The 17,261-nt window shown below is 48.5% G+C and overlaps 1 protein-coding gene across 8 annotated transcripts in view; it reads left to right on the top strand.

Moving 5' to 3' along the window:
- Positions 1-9,296, top strand: part of LOC144173916 (DNA damage-regulated autophagy modulator protein 1-like) — a 66,417-nt gene extending 57,121 nt beyond the window's left edge. For all 8 annotated transcript variants that reach the window (XM_077702247.1, XM_077702244.1, XM_077702243.1 and 5 more), the window contains 3 exons: positions 3,900-4,077; positions 7,221-7,285; positions 8,509-9,296. In XM_077702247.1, the coding sequence (XP_077558373.1) occupies positions 3,900-4,077; positions 7,221-7,285; positions 8,509-8,697 (432 nt within the window). In that variant the 3' untranslated portion in view covers positions 8,698-9,296. The remainder of the gene's footprint in view (positions 1-3,899; positions 4,078-7,220; positions 7,286-8,508) is intronic.
- The last annotated feature ends 7,965 nt before the right edge of the window (positions 9,297-17,261 follow it).

Genomic DNA, 17,261 nt, shown 5'->3' with positions numbered 1-17,261 from the left:
CTCGCTGGGAGGAGGTCTTGCTGCGGAGGCTTCGAGTTGGGGTGGCGTTATCCCCAGCAGTTACTCACGCTTGGCCTGCCCGATACCACGTCCCGTTTGCGGACACCTGCCCCTTCTGTGTGACTCCTGCGCCAGAAGCTGACGTTGAACACCTGTTGTGGACTTGTTCAGGTCTTAGAAACGCCAGACTTCAACACTTCCGAGGGGCAGGGCTCCATCCTGGAAGACCCCCCGATCTTAAGCGTTGTATATGGGGACCCCAGACCCGGTCTCTCCTTGGCTTTCTGCGTGCAGCTGGTGCAATGTTGTACCTTTAAACCTCCCTGTTATGCCGTAGCGCAATCTATCGCAAAAAAAAAAAGATAGAGGTTCACACTCTTGAACAAGTTCATTTACTTTCGTATGACAAAAACTCGCCCAAAATACTATGGGGAGGGCAAACAAAAGTAGCATTACATTTTTTTTTGTATCACGAAAATATTCAAAAATATAAACGAAAGCACGTGTGAAATTTTTATCGTATATAGGTACTCTTCGTATAGGTAGTCTTAACTCGGATCAATGCACGTGTCATAGTAATTTTAATCCCGCCTGTGTGTTATTAACTTACTTTTTGATTCCCCAACGTATGTTTCGTTTCACGCAGTCGTCGTTTCATGTGTCCGAACCATCTGAAACTTCTTCGGCTTCCACTTCGACTGAACCATAAATGTTTTTCGAGTTAAAAAGTTGCAACATCCTTACGATCAGTTGCAAGTCCCGGCAACCGACACCTCGAAACTGGAGGCCATAATGTACAGGCAGGATTAATTTGAAGGTGATCGCAGGAGCATCGATCAGCGGGCAATTTCCACCTACACAGCGGCCATTTTCAGGAATTTGCAGACAAAGGTACTAGAGTGCCTTCTTCCCCTCGTTGTCTCTTGCATGATGCAACCCTGATCCAACCCATAGCATGGCGCTGCTGCTTGTTTCTTTGCCACCCGAGCAATCACCTTCAAATCGATCCCGACTGTAGGTGCAGGATGCCGCTCAACATGGAGTCGTTTATTCTGTGCCCATTGTGGGACTTCTCGAGGTTCCTTCCTGTGCGATAACATGCGCTCGACATCGGCGTTGCTGATGAGAATGGCCAAAGAAGACAGGGTGAACTGTGTTGTTTCTTTAAACCGCTTTCACAAATTCCATTCGTCAAATATAACAATTCTACCCAGTGTGTTAGTTAGTTGTAGTTAGTAACGAGAAACGCGCTAGTGAGCATGACGAGCACTAACACCACAATGAAAAAGTCGAATAAGCCCCCCCAAAAGTGACAAGCGGCTGACAAGATGTTCAAGCGGCCCGGTGAAAAAAGAAGCCGAAATATATGAGGAAAACTGCCCATTGTGTGCGTTGGACAGCGCTTTAGAGAACGGTTCAATCATTTCAGTCGGTCCATAAGTTCAATCGATCGATCGATCAATCAATCAATCAATCAATCAATCAATCAATCAATCAATCAATCAATCAATCAATCAATCGATCGATCAATCAATCAATCAATCAATCAATCGATCGATCGATCAATCGATCAATCAATCAATCGATCAATCGATCGATCAATCGGTCAATTATGATAAATAGGTCAATCAGTCAATTAGTCAATTGGTAAATCAATTGGTCAATTAGTCGATTGGTAAATCAATTGGTCAATTATGATAAATAGGTCAATCAGTCAATTAGTCAATTGGTAAATCAATTGGTCAATTATGATAAATAGGTCAAGCAGTCAATTAGTCAATTGGTAAATCAATTGGTCAATTATGATAAATAGGCCAATCAGTCAATTAGTCAATTGGTAAATCAATTGGTCAATTAGTCGATTGGTAAATCAATTGGTAAATTAGTCACTTGGTCAATCAATCACTTAATTACTTGGAGAGCATGAGCTAGAACTGTCAGTCACAAGAAGCCTGCAAGCGTATACTTTGCGTCCTCTGTGTGCACTCTGAAGCCTAGCAAAGGGTAACAGAATACATACAGAATAGCTCATACCCGCTCCGGTGTATTGATCAACTCTCTATATAGGTTATTTTTATGCCAACCGGCATTATATCACAACTAAAAAACTCTGTAAGCAGGAATGTCTGCTGCTTCCGCATGATATTTCGTGGTTGGCGCAGCCACAGCGTCTGTTGTTTTGCTTTCGTCAGGCAGTTGTAGCAGCGGCACAACATTTCGTCTGTAGTACTGGGACATCTCAGTGGCCTACAACGACAAGACAAGGTGGTAGTTGCATGTTACTCCTTTTCACAATCCTGTGTGGCCGGGAAACTCCGGCTTCGAAACTTTCAGTGTCTCATTTATCCTCGCCTCTGCATAAAGGCACATTCCCACTGGCGATGCGCCTCGTCGCGCGACTAAAAGCGACGTCGCAAAGCGACGAGCCGGCCGTCGCTTTTCGGAGTTTTGCGACGGCGGAGCCGATCGGTCTCGGTCCGAATTCCCTCGTCGCGCGACGGCCCCGCAAAACCGGTAAGCCAATCATGGCCGCGGAGTAGGCTGACGTAGCCGGAAACGAAACGTTTCTTTACATCCGGTATGCAAACGCTGCGGGCGGGCGAGGACGAGCCGCCGCCGCCACCGCCGCTGGCTCGCTCGGCTGGCTCGGCCAGGCGGCCAGGCGCTTGGCCCGCTATCGCTGTACCCGCCGGGTCGGGCCGGCAAGCAACTTCCCGTGTGCATCGGTTCTTTGGTCAGTGGCTTCAGCGTGCGCGTGTACTAATCAACGAATAGCGTGGAACTCATCAGTGTGGAGAAGCGTGTATGGATTGTAAATGGAGCTATGTGGACAGCTAGACGGTAGGTTGACTTGCAGCCTCTTCGTCTATCGGCGACTGGTAAACACGCGTAGAGTTCGGAGGCGTCAGAACGTTGCGCATGTGAAAAGAAGCGACATTTGTGGGCCGTGATGCGGGTGTTGTGGCGTGAAAGCAAGCGTGTGCATTTCTTCGTGCAATAATATGTTGAAAAGAGCCTTCGTGAGTTTGTTATTTTCTGCTCCTCCCGCAACCCGCAAATGCTTTCGGCATTGCTCCAGGTTAGTAGCATGTGTTTTAGTTTGATTTCTACCTGCTTTTGTCGCGTATTCTTTGACTTCGAATGGTTGACGCACCAACGAGGTCGTATGTACAAGTCGGGAAGCAGCTGCGCTGAACGCAGTCGCATCATCGCTCATCGCAAGTGCGAACACCACCTCAACGCCTCATCGCGCGACGCGCGCCGTCGCGCGACGAGACAAATCGCCAGTGGGAATGTGCCTTAAGACTTTGAGATAAGCCAAATTTTTATCCCTGCTTACGAGATCTAACCAAAATAAAAGTGGAAGCGGATTCAAGGTGTTGTAGGGAATAGTATTATGTACTTGCTTTACATTAACGTTCCCCTGCTGCCACACTTCGCCTCTGATTTTGTGGCTCATTGACATGCTGCCATGATCTAATGTGAACCAATCAATATGCCCCGCCCTCGTTGTCGCTCCTGGCGACATGTTCCCGTCTGGTGTCACGGACGTAGTACAAGACCAGAGTGCCTTCAAATGTCGGCACTGCATCTTTTCGAACTTTCCTGGGGCTTTCCGGGTAGTCTTAGCGACACTTATTTGTATAGGATGCTTACGCACAATATTATTCTTAAAAGGGTAGTTTAAAGCATGCTATATCATTAAAAGTGCGTCCATTTAATAGCTGTCCAAGTCAGTCTCCTTGCCTATCTTTAGAACTTGCAGAATTTTAAGCTCTCATGTGTACTTCTTCTGTAAGCAAGTGACCATCTATATAGTATGATGTTGATATCTTCGTTGGATCTCTGCGCAACCGCGGTGGCCTAATTGTCGCTGCTGCTCTTCTACCTTTGCGCAGTTATTGCCAATACTGATTCCGCACATCGCTGGAGCTGCCCTGGCGTTCGTCTTCTCCACGGGCTACTTCATCATACAGACCATGTTCGTGTGGCTCCTAGGGCCCGAGCACTGTAGGCCCACGATCGGCTACGCTCGAGCAGCCTGCACTATAGCCAGCATCGCAGGCGCCCTGGCCAGTATCCTTCGTGAACGATGGAGTCGCATCAATGGAGCTGTCAAGTGCGGAGCACTTGAGGGGCCCCGCTTGTCGTCCTGTCCAAGGTCACTCTGTCCAGCCGCCGCAGTCACGCGGCGGCGCGCACCGAAACAGAGGCGTTGAAAAGATCACCCCTTCCCCTGGTCGGCATAGAGCCCGTGTCCCTCGCGTTGTGAAGCCGCTGTCAGTCCCACTGCGCCGCAGAGGCACGCGTTCCTTATATGCACTGTGTCGGATGGGATCTTTACGCTGTGCCGTTTCCCCGGAGGCTGTCGTTGCTGGGCCGCATATAGGTACAGAATAATATGTAATCAGTAAACGACCACGAATAAACGCGCTAATTACCCCAAATTAATCCAAACTCAATTCAGTGTCCCAAGGACGCGGGTTCGATTCCCTGCCGCGGCGGCCGCCTTTCTGGTGGAGGCGAAAAGCGAAAACGGCCGTGTGTTTGAGATTTCGGCGCTTGTTAAAGATCCTCAGGTGGTTAAAAGTAATTCGGAGCCCTCCACTACGGCGCGTCTCATCGCATGTGTAGCGTCGGCGCGTTAAACCTCATAATCAATCAATCCAATGTCTTTTTATAGGCCCTGTCAGGGACTGCGGCGTCCCTCTCTTGACTACTTTCTGTATCAATGCCAGGCTGCTACTGAAACTAGTCAAGATAGGAGGGTTGCAAACTGGGCTAGTTGGAAAGATATTCTTGGATAAAACAAGTGCGAACTCAAACAAAGACGAACGAAGTGCAACACAAGGGCAGCCGCTGGTCTAACTAAATTTTAATATCAGGAAGGGTGATTATAAGTACTCAACACAAACAATAAAGTAATAAAAAGATAGTTCGCATGGTCGAAACAAGTTTACAAAGGTCACGGTGATACCACAACTAGATATACACATGTTACAGTCAAGGCAAACTCAGATATGCAATCTCTTTCGGATGGAGACACATGCTTGTCTGGCTTACACACTTATCACCTCGTTCTGCTATGTGGAATGCCTCCATGATTTCGCGGGTTGTTTGATCACGGTGCTTAAATAAAATGTTAGTGGTAGGAAAATTATGTTTGCATTAGCTGCACTTAGCACAATGCGAAGAAAGATGGGATGATACAGGACCTTTCAATGGCAATTCATGTTCTCTCAAACGCACGTTGATACAGCGGCCAGTTTGTCCAACATAAGTTCGGCCACAAGGTAAAGGAATGCTGTACACAACTCCCGTTGCGTATGCGACATACCGGTTCTTGTGGTTGACACCACAACCAACCCCTTTCTTATCACTTTCCCGCTCTATCTCTCTGTCAAGCCTGCCACATACAGAACGCAACTTGTTGCGGGCCGTGATAGCCACTTCCACTCCATAGCGATGGCCCACTTTATTTATGTGGTGCGTGATTGTATGAATGTATGGGATTACGGCAACTTTTTCGAGTTTTTGGGTGTCCTCTGCAACATCCCGGCCGCCGGACTTTGTTTTTAGGATTTTTACAAGTTTTTCACAGGACCATGACAAGCGGTCTTGTGGAAATCCTGCCTCTCTTAGCTTTTTAACTTGCTTATTGAAGCTATTTGTCATCAAGTGTTGGCACGATTTCGAAACAGCTGAGCGAAAACATGACAAGGCAATAGCGTTTTTTTACAAGCTTGGTATGGCCCGATGAGTAGTTTATCAAAGGCTTGACCGATCGTGGTGCATACATCCAGCAGACATGCTCCTTGTCAAACTGAAGTTACAGATCCAGATACTGGATGGCATTCTGTTTCGTTGTTTCAATCGTGAAATTGAGTCCCAAACCCCTTTGCTTAAATACTTTTAAAATATCCACGGTCGCTCTAAGGCGGGAAGAATCCCCAAAAATAACCAGGTAATTGTCTGCGTAACGGAAAACTTTGGTGGCCTTACCATTCAGGTCCCTCTCAAGAGAGCGATCAACTTTGGCAAGAAAAATGTGAATTGGAGCCACTCGCGCGCCGATACATACTCCCGACTTCTGCGTGCACACTACACCGTCCAGGCACATAACCAAAGAGTTTAAATAAAATGTCAAAAGTTCCAAGAAAGCTGGAACAGGTATGCCGCTTACATTTCTGAATGCCATTTTGCCATTATCAATCGTAATGCATTCCTTCACAGCGGGCAAAAGATCGGCATGGGGAAGCGAATAGAACAGATCTTCCACATCTATGCCAATAGCAGAGCAGTGAGAAAGGTGATGCGTTTCCAAAAACTTCATTACAGCATGGAAGTTGGGAACAAGGAAGTGATCACCAACGTGCAAAGTGGAAAGACACTTGCGTAAAAACCCGGATACACAGTACTGCCACGTGTGTCGCTCGGTAACAATTACTCTAAACGGGATTCCTGGCTTATGGGTTTGGGTTGTGTAGAAAACGTCAAGGTGAAGGTTATTAGCCTTTTTGTTACCGATTCGGCAACTTGCCTCAATTCATGTCTATCAGCAAGGAGCGTGCCTCTTTCTTTCTTTTCAACAAATTAACACCCGCTTTCTTAAAGCTTTTCTCTACTGGTGCCAAAACCATATGGCCAAAAAGAGCCTCAGGCAATACAACAAGGACACCCTCCTTGTCCGATTCAAGCACCCGAAGCTCATTGCTTGCGAGGTGGTCAACTAGGGAAGACATTGGGCAACGCCTAACAGGTTTTACCTCTCGCCCGACGGCCTCCATGCAGTCACTTATGCACCTGTATCGTTCATTGTCCGGAACGTGTGCATCGACGCCTCTAGCGAGAGCCACCTTTTCCCCGGGCGTAGATGCAGCTCGAAGCAGAACTGTGGCCCTAGCTGGAGCACCATATGGTGAACGTCTGGTACGTGCGCGTCGCCCAGGAAGATTACCCGTCCTTGTGGTGGAACAGCTTTCTTCCTATCGGATAGGGCGCCACAGCCCTCTTGTCGAATCAGTGCTCCGAACTTGACAGCTTTCCCGTTGAATGGAATTGCTTTAACTTTTTGTTAGGTGCGTTTGTGCAACTTAGACACATGATATAAGCCTGTTTTATATTTTTCATCTGACCTTTGTCTGGGTAAAATTGCACGTCTATGAAATCTGAGTGCAGAAATTCTTCCAGGTATTGATTGACCTTAACAGTTTAAACAGTGGGCGCCTGTGCTCCTTTCACCAGTCTGGACGACTTCAAGCCCAACCCTCACCGCGGCACCTTGGTAACTTATTCCTTTACAATCTGTTCGTGTTTTGGGGGGAATTAAGACAAAAAATCGAAACGTATAGCGTACACTGAGCCTCAAGATGTATAAGAACATGCTTGGTAAACGGCGTTCTATGGTCTCAAATCTTACTAAATGCTCATCGACGGCATACTCCTGCACGTTATATGTACTATTAACTCTATACTACAGATTCGCTTCTTGATTCTTCGGGATTTGTGAATGTACCAGTTTCCACCTCCATATGCAACACACGTACTCGGAGGTATATTAAATGCGTTCGCTCAGCTATAACTTAAAATATGCTTCTCCCGACGCTAAAGCACGACTAACATATGTGCGCGAAAAAACTGAAAAAGCCTTCTTCGTGTGGTATCCACCACAGATATGTCTCATCAGCGAACTAAAATTGTATTGATTTGAGGAGGGATAAAGGTAAAAGAGATTCCCTCTGCTCAGTACTCTAAAAGGATCTGTTGTGCTAACTTCGGTGTCCGCGGTAGCGCCCATAGAATTATGTTCCGGTAGCTTCCCTAATGGAATGTTTTGATTCCGCATTTTAGATACAGCTACACAAAGCCGTATGCACCTCCTTTTCGCTGAACGGCACTGTGCAGCGCGGGCGCACAATCCACAAAATCGGTTGTGCCCTCTCGCATTACACAAGTCCTGTGCCGAATATTGTGCCTGGACAGCTTTTTAGGTGCGGAGTACCTTAGGACCACACAATGTCCGTCCGCGTCCGTGCGCATAGCATTTACAATCGCGAAAATCACATAGGCACCGGCACCGGCAGAAGTCGAGCCTGTGTCTGGTAAACCAGACAGAGTTAGTGTCAGTCGTCTTACTCATTGGGCTACGACCGTGTGGCACCCGAGAGTTAAACGGCTCACTCCATCGCCTGTAACGGTGCGGAGTACCTTACGACCTTCCAATATCCGTCCGCGTCCATCCGTGAGCGCACCACCATCAAGCGAAATACGATTTGAGCCGTGAGTTGCAGTTTCATTTAGGGAATAGTCAAGTTGTAACTCACGGCTCAAATCGAATGAAGGTCGGGAAGCAACTTGGATGCCATTTCGAGTCCTCGTACTCCGCACCCTCGCCATTATCCACAGAGTGGAGATGCTACCATTTTTTCTTTCAACTTGATATAACTCTTACGAGCAGAGACGTACAAGTTCCCGGAAACAAACTTTTGTTCATTTTTCCCCTTCCAGTACCGTGGCCTGAGCCCGTGGTCCGCCGTGGGAGAGTGGATACTCATCATAGGCATCATGTTGAACTTTCTCACACTCGCACCGGACATGAAGGCCATAGACATCACCATCAACCTTGAGAACATCGTCAACAGTGCCGACTCGCAACAGCAGGAGAAGGAATCGAACAGTGAAATGATGAAATTCTAGCTGACTCGGCCCTCGAGACGTCTGCGTGCGCACAGCCCATTCAGAGCACAGCTTCGCCCCCCGGTGAACAAGCAGTAGATTTCTCGCGGTTCTGAGGTCCAGCACGCGTATCGCAAAAAATAGGGAAAGAAACTGTGGTCTGCTGTGAATGAGACGTGTCCCGAATGCAAAAACTATTTTGGCGTCCATCACATAGTTTGAAAGCAATGAGAGAAGTGGAGCAGGAATTCCGGGTCTTCCTCCTGACAACGAAGACTTATTCCCCCGAACCTGATGCTGCTCAATTTTTTCCCCACGGGCAATGCCTCCAGTTAAGATACCTCGTAATTTAATCGCATTTCGCTCGAACTCTGCCACGCTTCAATTCCACAGCTTCGCTGCACCGCCATGGCGTTTCGTACTGATTAAAGTATTGATAAGACGTTAGGCGTATCGCAGGAAGTTCAACTCGTTTCTTTCTCGGCGATACCCCGCAAAAATGCTCAAGGTGAGTCAAGCGCCATATCCGTGCGTAATCGAGTCGCAAAGTATGCACACTCCGCTTTTGGAATACCTGTAAATACTCTGTACAGTTTTTATTAAAGTGTTTTTTGTTTGTTTGTTTGTTTGTTTCTCTGTCTCTCTATTTTCTTTACTGTCTGAACTTCGTCGATGCGTTGTCCTATTCTGGTGCTCCACGGGTAACTTCGATCGTCAGTTGAACGCTCACTTACAACTGCGCCCGATGTATTTACAATGGGGCACTCGACAGACAATCAGTTCGAAGGCCTTCTGGATGCATTTGAGACAGCACAGACATTGAACGTGCGCCATCAATGCCTGAAACGGCTCTCAACCAAAACAGCCCTCAACGCTGCTAACGAAATTAAAAGCACGCGGCTGCACGATACATATTTATGGTTTAAGCCACGAACTTGAACAGGAAGTCGGTACTACGGGTAAAAAATATTAAAAGCAAGAGGCACTTTGTTTAGTCCACATGTTTGATAATGAAGCCATGGTTGTGAGTTGAAATGGAGCCGTAAATTTCTGAACAGCGATGGCCAGCATTATGAGCGGCAGGAAGTGTTCCCTACTTTTTTTTTTTTTGGACAAGTACCTCTTGCGTAGAGGAATAAGCGTGCTACCTAAAAGGCTAAATGCGGAGGTTTTATATAAACAATAATAAGCAAATCAGATAAGTTCTTCACTGCTGTACACAAATCAAACGCCAGATCAAGAACGAGTGAGCCGATATCCTCAGTATTCTCGTGTACTACATAAATACCCGAAGCATGAAACAAAAGGTACTGTTGTTCGTATTTTGATAGCAAAATTTCTGACATAGGAAGGTTTTCGTATGTTGTAAACTTAATTTGCAGAGGGGGCTCTGGCTTGAACCGATACGTAACCGAATTGGAAGTGCAATAACAAAGGCTTTTCTGCACAGCAAGTCTTCAAACCTACCAGCGAGAGCTTTTGTACCATTTGGGCATGTGCTTGAAAAGAGCACTTCCCATCTAAGGTCTTATGATGCGCAGATAAGACGTGCCTTTCCGGGTGGATAAGCCAGTGCAAGAGTACTACCGCCGATACCGCATTGGTCATCCTCATCTGATATGACTAAGCGTAACAAAAAGAAAGGAACGACGGCAGATTTTTTCGTGTGCGTTGACCAGGTTCACGACACAGGGTCATTCCGCAGGGTTAGTTTAACGATAGATTTAAAGCTTGCAACAACTTGTGAAATCGCACTTTCGTCGCTAATTTTATGTTCACTTTCATATTTACGGCAGTAGCGATGTTGTTTAGCGAAGTTCAAATTAGGCGGGTGCTTTACGCACCGAATCTGCGTTCGTCGGGGAGGTTTAGGATATAAGTACCGTTCCATAACGTGCGGGTACATTTGTTTTGCAGATATGTTTTTGTGTTACTTAGAGATGAAATACAAATCAAGGTGCAGTCCTTGTCACCAGAAGTCGTGCTCGAGACATTTTTCACTGAACGCCTTTGCCAATTAGGTCACTACAGTAGGTCCACATTGGCCCGATTAATCTGGGGCGAGCGTATTCTTAATGCAGCTTGGGTATTACAAATGTGTGTTACAAACGGCACCGATAAAAACTAAAAACGGTCACCAAGTGTGCTAGCACCGGCAACATCACTTGAACTCCTAGTGAGCGCAAGCAAGCAAGCCGGTCTTCCTAGCATGTGCCAGGAAGGTTCCACCCATTCTACATCAACCCCTTCGTGAAGGTTGTGGGGACCACTGTTTTTACGGCGACCAAGCTCGACCCTTGAGACTGGGCCGCAAGGCTAGCTCTACTGAACGCCGCCACGGACCGCCAACTTGGCATTGTGGCAGCGAACAGCAAGGAACACACACAAGACACGGAAATCGCCAACCCCGACGTTTATTGCACTGAAATAAGGGATGTCGGGTGCGTAGCTCTACCACCGCCAAGACCACCTTGGTCAGGACGGGAGAAACAGGCGCGAGGGCGGACAAAGGAAGGCCAAAAAGGAGCAACACGTACTTACGGCCGCTCCCGATGATGGCTGGTATCCAACAGGGGCCCTTCCTTCGCCGTCGGCCCCGCACCAGCCCGCCCGGACCTTCTGGACAAACCAGTCACGTGAGGTAAAACTTGAGGGAGTCGGCAGCGCCCCCGCCGTCATCCTCCCGCGGCGGGGAAACGCGCGGGCCGCAGGGAGAGAGAGGGACCTCCTCCCTCTCGCTTCCGCGGCGAGCCGAGAGAGATAGGGAAGATGGCGCCGTAATTCCCGCAAGGTGCGTGTCATGCAAGGGGGAGTAGGCGCCATGATTTCCGAAATTTTCTCGGTAACAACTCTCATTCCCTCACTCACTCACTCAGATTAACACACCCCCACGCATACATATAATTATTTGTATTCCCACAAATGCATTAAAATTGTTAGCAATGACTTTTATGCTCGCAGTGACTGGTTTGACAGAGTTCCTAAGGCAGAGGCAATCACAGACATACCAAGTGGTTCGTTAGGTGGTACTGGTAAGGCGCCGAAGAAACTCTGTGTGGGGCACTCTTTTTTATTGGTTTTATTTTTTTCGAGAATAGTAGTACAACTTGTATTGAAACGGGTTACCGCTGGTCTAAGGGAAAGGGTAGTAAAAGCAATGTGGCAGCAGTACAGTTTTCGGATTTCACTGGGTAATTTCTTGTTCACGTTTATGAGGGTTCAGTTCTTTTCAGCTTCACTGGGTCTTTTCAGGAGCGAGCTGGAGTCCAAGGTTGGCAAGTGTAAGGGTTGCAGGCGCCAGCGACGCGGAATGTGTCGGACGCAGAAGGAGTAGCGGTTCCGAGAATTGGGAATGAATTACTTTATCGCAGCCAGCTTGTTAAGAGCAAACGGCCTCTGGGTCACGCCGCTCTCGTGAGGAACCATTGTCTCGGGCCGCAGCCGCGTTGTCGCATTGTTTTGGTCGGAGTGCATGGTGCAGCCGTGGGAAAACATTGGCCGTACGGCGGCTTGAAAAGCACTCAGGGAGCTTGGCAGTAGCTGGCTCTGGGCCCACTGCGTTTTCATTTAGCGGGTTGTAAAACCATTCGGCCCGTCGTGCCGCCGGACACGGGGAAGCTTGGAGCTGTCAACTGGGGTTCGACGGTGGTCGATTTATGGGGAAATGCTCCCTTTGTGGGCCCGTGCGCGCGCGGAGTGAAGGCGTGCGAGGGTGTTCATGTGGCGGCCCGGGATGGGAGATGCAACAACTGCGCCGGCCGCCGTGTCCTGTTGTCCCTACGCGCTGATTCTGGCGCATGGTCCAATTAACCGGGCATCGCCTGTCAACGGCAGACACTCTCGGAGGCACGCCGCCTTTCCTTAAGATGGACGGTTATGGGTCCCAGCTGGCGTGAGTGGCTGTACGGTCTTGGACGAGAATCGTGGGAACAGGCGACGCGAGCCGCGTTCGTAGAAGCTTGTCCTTGGCGCTTGCACGTGTTTCCGCGGGTTTCTGAATGCTTGTTGCAGTTGTTTCATTTGCTTTTGATATTTTTCCTTCTTTCTGCCGTGAGAGAGGGTGACAGATGCTTCAGGGTTACGGGGGGCGTCGCCAATCGCAGTTCAAACCCGGATGTGGTAACCCGACCAATCAGGTCGCCAAGGGAGGCTGATTGGCCTGTGTATCCGGGGTGGAGACTAAGTAACCCATTAAAACCACGAGACACGAGGTCTGGGGTTGAATCCTCAGGGTTTTAATGTGCTATGCACGGCAGGCGTATTGCCGGGCTAGCCAGGTCAGGCTAGCGAGGATTTCACCACTTGGGTAATCTTAGGTCAGGGTCCGTCGCTGACGAGGGTCCCACGTGCACAAAGTCTTAGCTGACCAATAACCCCACTTTATTTTTTACTTTGTCGACTTCAGTCTGTAAATATCCTGTATATGTCTTTCGTTAGAATATACAGTTTAAAAATCCTCAACAACTCTCATCGTCGTGTCATCAGTGCCGCAACCTTCAGGCACCAACGCAGAGCATCGGAAGACATCTACACCCCACAACATCGGCGCATCGAAGCAAAAAACAACGAACCAAACCTTTACTGGAAGAGTCAGATCGAGGCTATGTGCCGCGGCTTAAAGTTCTACTGCTTGGTTCTCAAAGTTCTACTCTTGGTTTTTTTTTTTGCGCATGTGCAGTACTCTCTCTCTCCGCGGTCTCCTCTCCTTCTGGCGCGCTGCGCATAGAAGCGGAGTGCCGCGCTCCGGCCGGTCTCTCAGTCGACGGTCGTCCGCGCTTGCGCTTGCTCTCTTGCCGTACCCGACGATTGCTTGATGCAACGCCAATGAAACCCCCTTCAGCGTCGCATCACACCAGGGTTCCCGCGAGGGGAGGTGGGCGTAATTTTTAAAGATGATAGTCTTTCTTGGGCTACTTAAACCCAGAAATTTTGGTCTGTCTGTATGTCTGTCTGTCCGTCTGTCTGTCTGTGACTCGATTCAGCCACCCGGCCAAAGCAAAACAACGCCTGCGTAATAGTCTTATATAGTCACAGCTAAATCTACCCGTCTATGTCCGGTGTAATGTTCGTACTTGTCAACATTGTTGAAGAAGAACAAGACATTAGGCAAATATGAGACAACAAATCAATGCAGAAGTGATATTTGCAGTGTTCCTTTATAAAAATTCAAACATGCTTGACTTTTGCGAAATTAAATACTTCATCAACTCCAGAAATAGAATTCACTCCGCCGTCGCCTGCTGTCGCCCGCGCCACTATAGCTTCTGGCGCCATTTTAAGAAAGCAACCGGCAACAGTTACGCAAGGTTCCACTAGATAGGTTCCACGTTCTGCTTGCAACGCACGTGGAGTAGGGAAACGCGGTTCTATAAACGTTGAAGTAGAGCGCCTCGATTAACGCGCGTCTTCGCCGTACGGCAGCGTTCGCATCGAGACACCCGGTTTGGAGCAGTGGAACGCGGGAAATTTAAAATGATTTAAGCAAACAATTAGCGTCTTTACCTTGGGAGGAGCGCGACGCAAGAGGAACAACATGAGAGGTGAGCGGTAAAGCGAAGGGAGGCATTTACTTCGCAAAAGCCGATAAAGACTATCGTCTTTTGACGGCATTTGCAACGAAAGGAGCAGATACGCGGCCAATTTTTTTTCCTGGTGTTCCTAACGGCACGAAGGATTAGTCCAAATAAGGACGGGTCTTTGCTACAGCTGGATTAGGGTATAGAACTTAAGGAGTTGTTGGCGTTGTCTTCCATGCCAAGCAAACACCTTGGTGCGTAAGGGATCTCTTGAAGTTAGTTTGATGAACTGGTTCCTATGGACCGGTGGGACGGAGTGCCACAGAGGCCTTGACGCCAAGCGACGTTGGTGTGATGGGGCGAGAGAGAGAAAGAGGAGAGAGAGAGAGAGAGAGAGAGAGAGAGAGAGAGAGAGAGAGAGAGAGAGAGAGAGAGAGAGAGAAGAGAGAGAGAGAGAGAGAGAGAGAGAGGCCTTAATTAAATAGAGGCGCAAGTTTAGTTTATGAGCGACGTTCAGATATAGCGATATAGTCCTACGCTCCGCAAGTAAGGGCGCTAACGACAACTGCCCGGCCGAGAATTTGGATTTCTTGAAACCAGGTACGAAATTGTCGAAAGCTGGGTTAATGCATACTCAAGCGGGGATTGGCCAAGAATGGGCATGGCTTGCGTGTCAGGTGCTATATTAATGGCGGCTCGTTTCCTTGTTTGCTCAATTTGTTTCTTGCAGGCTTTCACAGTGAGCAAGTTCATTTTCCGATTACATATAGATTACTTTTGGGAGGAAAGGTAAATCCGTCATTAATTCTAAGTGCGACGCAAATTAAACAACTGTTTTGCTTCATTGCATCACTACATGCAAGCTAGGAATTTTTTCCAGTGAACATTTATAGTAGGAAATATTTGCTGAGGGAAGTCGGCACAAGGAACGCTGCGCCGATGCTGCAGATGCCCCGCGAGCAGGACATTAAGGAAGGCGAAGAAGAAGTTGAGAGGGGGAACAATGGACGCGCAGCCGGTAAGGCCCTTCTTTATGCTTCCACAGATCGTCGAAAATCGGCGTTTTCTAGGCGTTTCTCAGCGGCTGTGTGCTCTCGCAGGCGAGCCACAAGGAATTCAGGCCATACAAGCACACCATGTCGCAGCTGGGGTTCTTTGCCCGCTTTGGTGGAATCTTCGGGGCGGCCACCATTCTCGCGGTGTACGCCATTGCCGTGGCTAATCATGACATTGATCCTTTCAAGTCTTACCTCAGGTCAGACGGCTCTTTCTGCCCTTTATTCGCGACAGCATTTGTGTCAGCAACGATATGGGTCGTACCTATCTGAAGCACTATCCGCGGATAGCGTACGTGCGACTTCAATCCTTGCGTGGACGGCCTTCTTGTAGCTAGAGGCCTTTGTTAATGCATGCAGCCAGTGTTACCAGATCCCAACCATGAATGTGGTTTCCTATCGCATTCTGGAGGAGGTACAGCGTCACGTGGTGTAGTTAGGCGTCACTTCACCTAAATAGAGGCAGTCCGTTGAGTTCCATTCGGGTGGTGCTCAAGTGCATTTCAAGAATATGGGGCACAGCTATTTTAACGTATCAACCCACTGTCACGCCTTAAGGTGCCGATAAGAGGGAACTATGCAAATGACGGGGTCGGGTTCTGCAGAAACACCACTTCTTGCTACACGCCTGGACTCTTCATTTTGACGCGAATATGGCGCGAAGAACGTGGTGGCGTAAGCTAGTCTGTTTGAAAGTACTTTCCTACCAGTGCACGCCAAACTCTTGGTCTGAAATTTGCTCTTATCTCTCACGATCTTCTAAAACTGCTAGTATAAAAAAAATCCCGGGCCATCTCTACTAACGTGAAACCTGGGGAGGGGCGAAGCCTGCAGTATATAAGTGTATTCTTGGCGTCTTGGCGTTTTTGCCAACGGAGGTGAAACCGTTGGGGGTATAGGTATACAGCTTTGTTGTAAAAGTCTTGGCATCTTGGCGTTTTTGCCAACGGAGATGAAACCGTTGGGGGGTAGAGGTTGAAGGATCCCCATTCGAGCGTAAAGGGTTCGCGAGCTCGAACCCGCCCCAACAAGTAACTCCAATCCGCATGAGAACAAATCACCGGTTTATTCCGGGAAAATCAAGACGGTAAAAAACAAAGAAAGCAAGTTGGGAGGCACTATAAAGAGAGCACAGCAAGCAAGCGCGGAAAGCGCGTAAAGAAAACATTGCGGCTGTTGAAGCCCTGCTTGTCCAGAAAGTTACAGCATGGTACTGTACACTCACGACGACGTCTTCAGTCACTTGTGCCGACGTCGGGTGAAGAGCGCCGCCGCGGACGCTGGTTGCTCCTCGCTGTCCGCGGGCGTCATGGTCGTGGCTCGCCGCCGCCCGCAGCCGCAGCTGCTCTCGCATGTCCCCCAGTGCGCACTCCCCCGCTGCCCTTGTGAGCGCCGCTTTTAAGCCACTCAGTTGGTTGTGCGCATGTTCCTAATTCTGTCGCACTACACGTGTTCGTTGCGGCTCACTGTTCATCGCACACGCGCGCACGGGCACATGACGCACTGACGCCACTATCGGTGTTCGACAGGCACTCACTGCAGTGTAATCACCCTCCGCGGGCGCACGTAGGGGCTGCGTCCTTACAAGGCATACAGCTTCGCTGTAAAAGTCGCTTGTCTTTGAAGCACGAAGCTCTTCAGCGCGAGGCCTTCCCGAGTGTCCCGGTGTTATTTTAGTACTCGTTACGTTCAGTGTTGTACACGTTCCTCTAAAACAGGAACGAAAGCTCGTTCCTCGTTCCTTCCCAATTTTGAAGAAACAAGTATCCGTTAGAAGTTCCTTTATTGTGAAAGGAACGCGTTCCAGTTCCACTTCGAACATTGGAATGTGTCGTTACATTAACGTTACATTTCATTTTTTTAAAGTAAAGTATTGTGTCGGATAATCCCGAGGCGAAATAAAGTGTGAAATTTAAAGCTCACACCAAACTACGTATATTATACGAATACTAACACCACCGGCAGCAGATTATCTGCAGATAAAAAATCACGCCATATCCACGGAATGAATGAT

This window comes from Haemaphysalis longicornis, unplaced genomic scaffold (genome assembly GCF_048455015.1).
Source record: "Haemaphysalis longicornis isolate Haplotype H1 unplaced genomic scaffold, Haemaphysalis longicornis Haplotype H1 scaffold_3, whole genome shotgun sequence".
Taxonomy (NCBI): domain Eukaryota; kingdom Metazoa; phylum Arthropoda; class Arachnida; order Ixodida; family Ixodidae; genus Haemaphysalis; species Haemaphysalis longicornis.
This window is presented reverse-complemented; position numbering and strand designations above follow the sequence as displayed.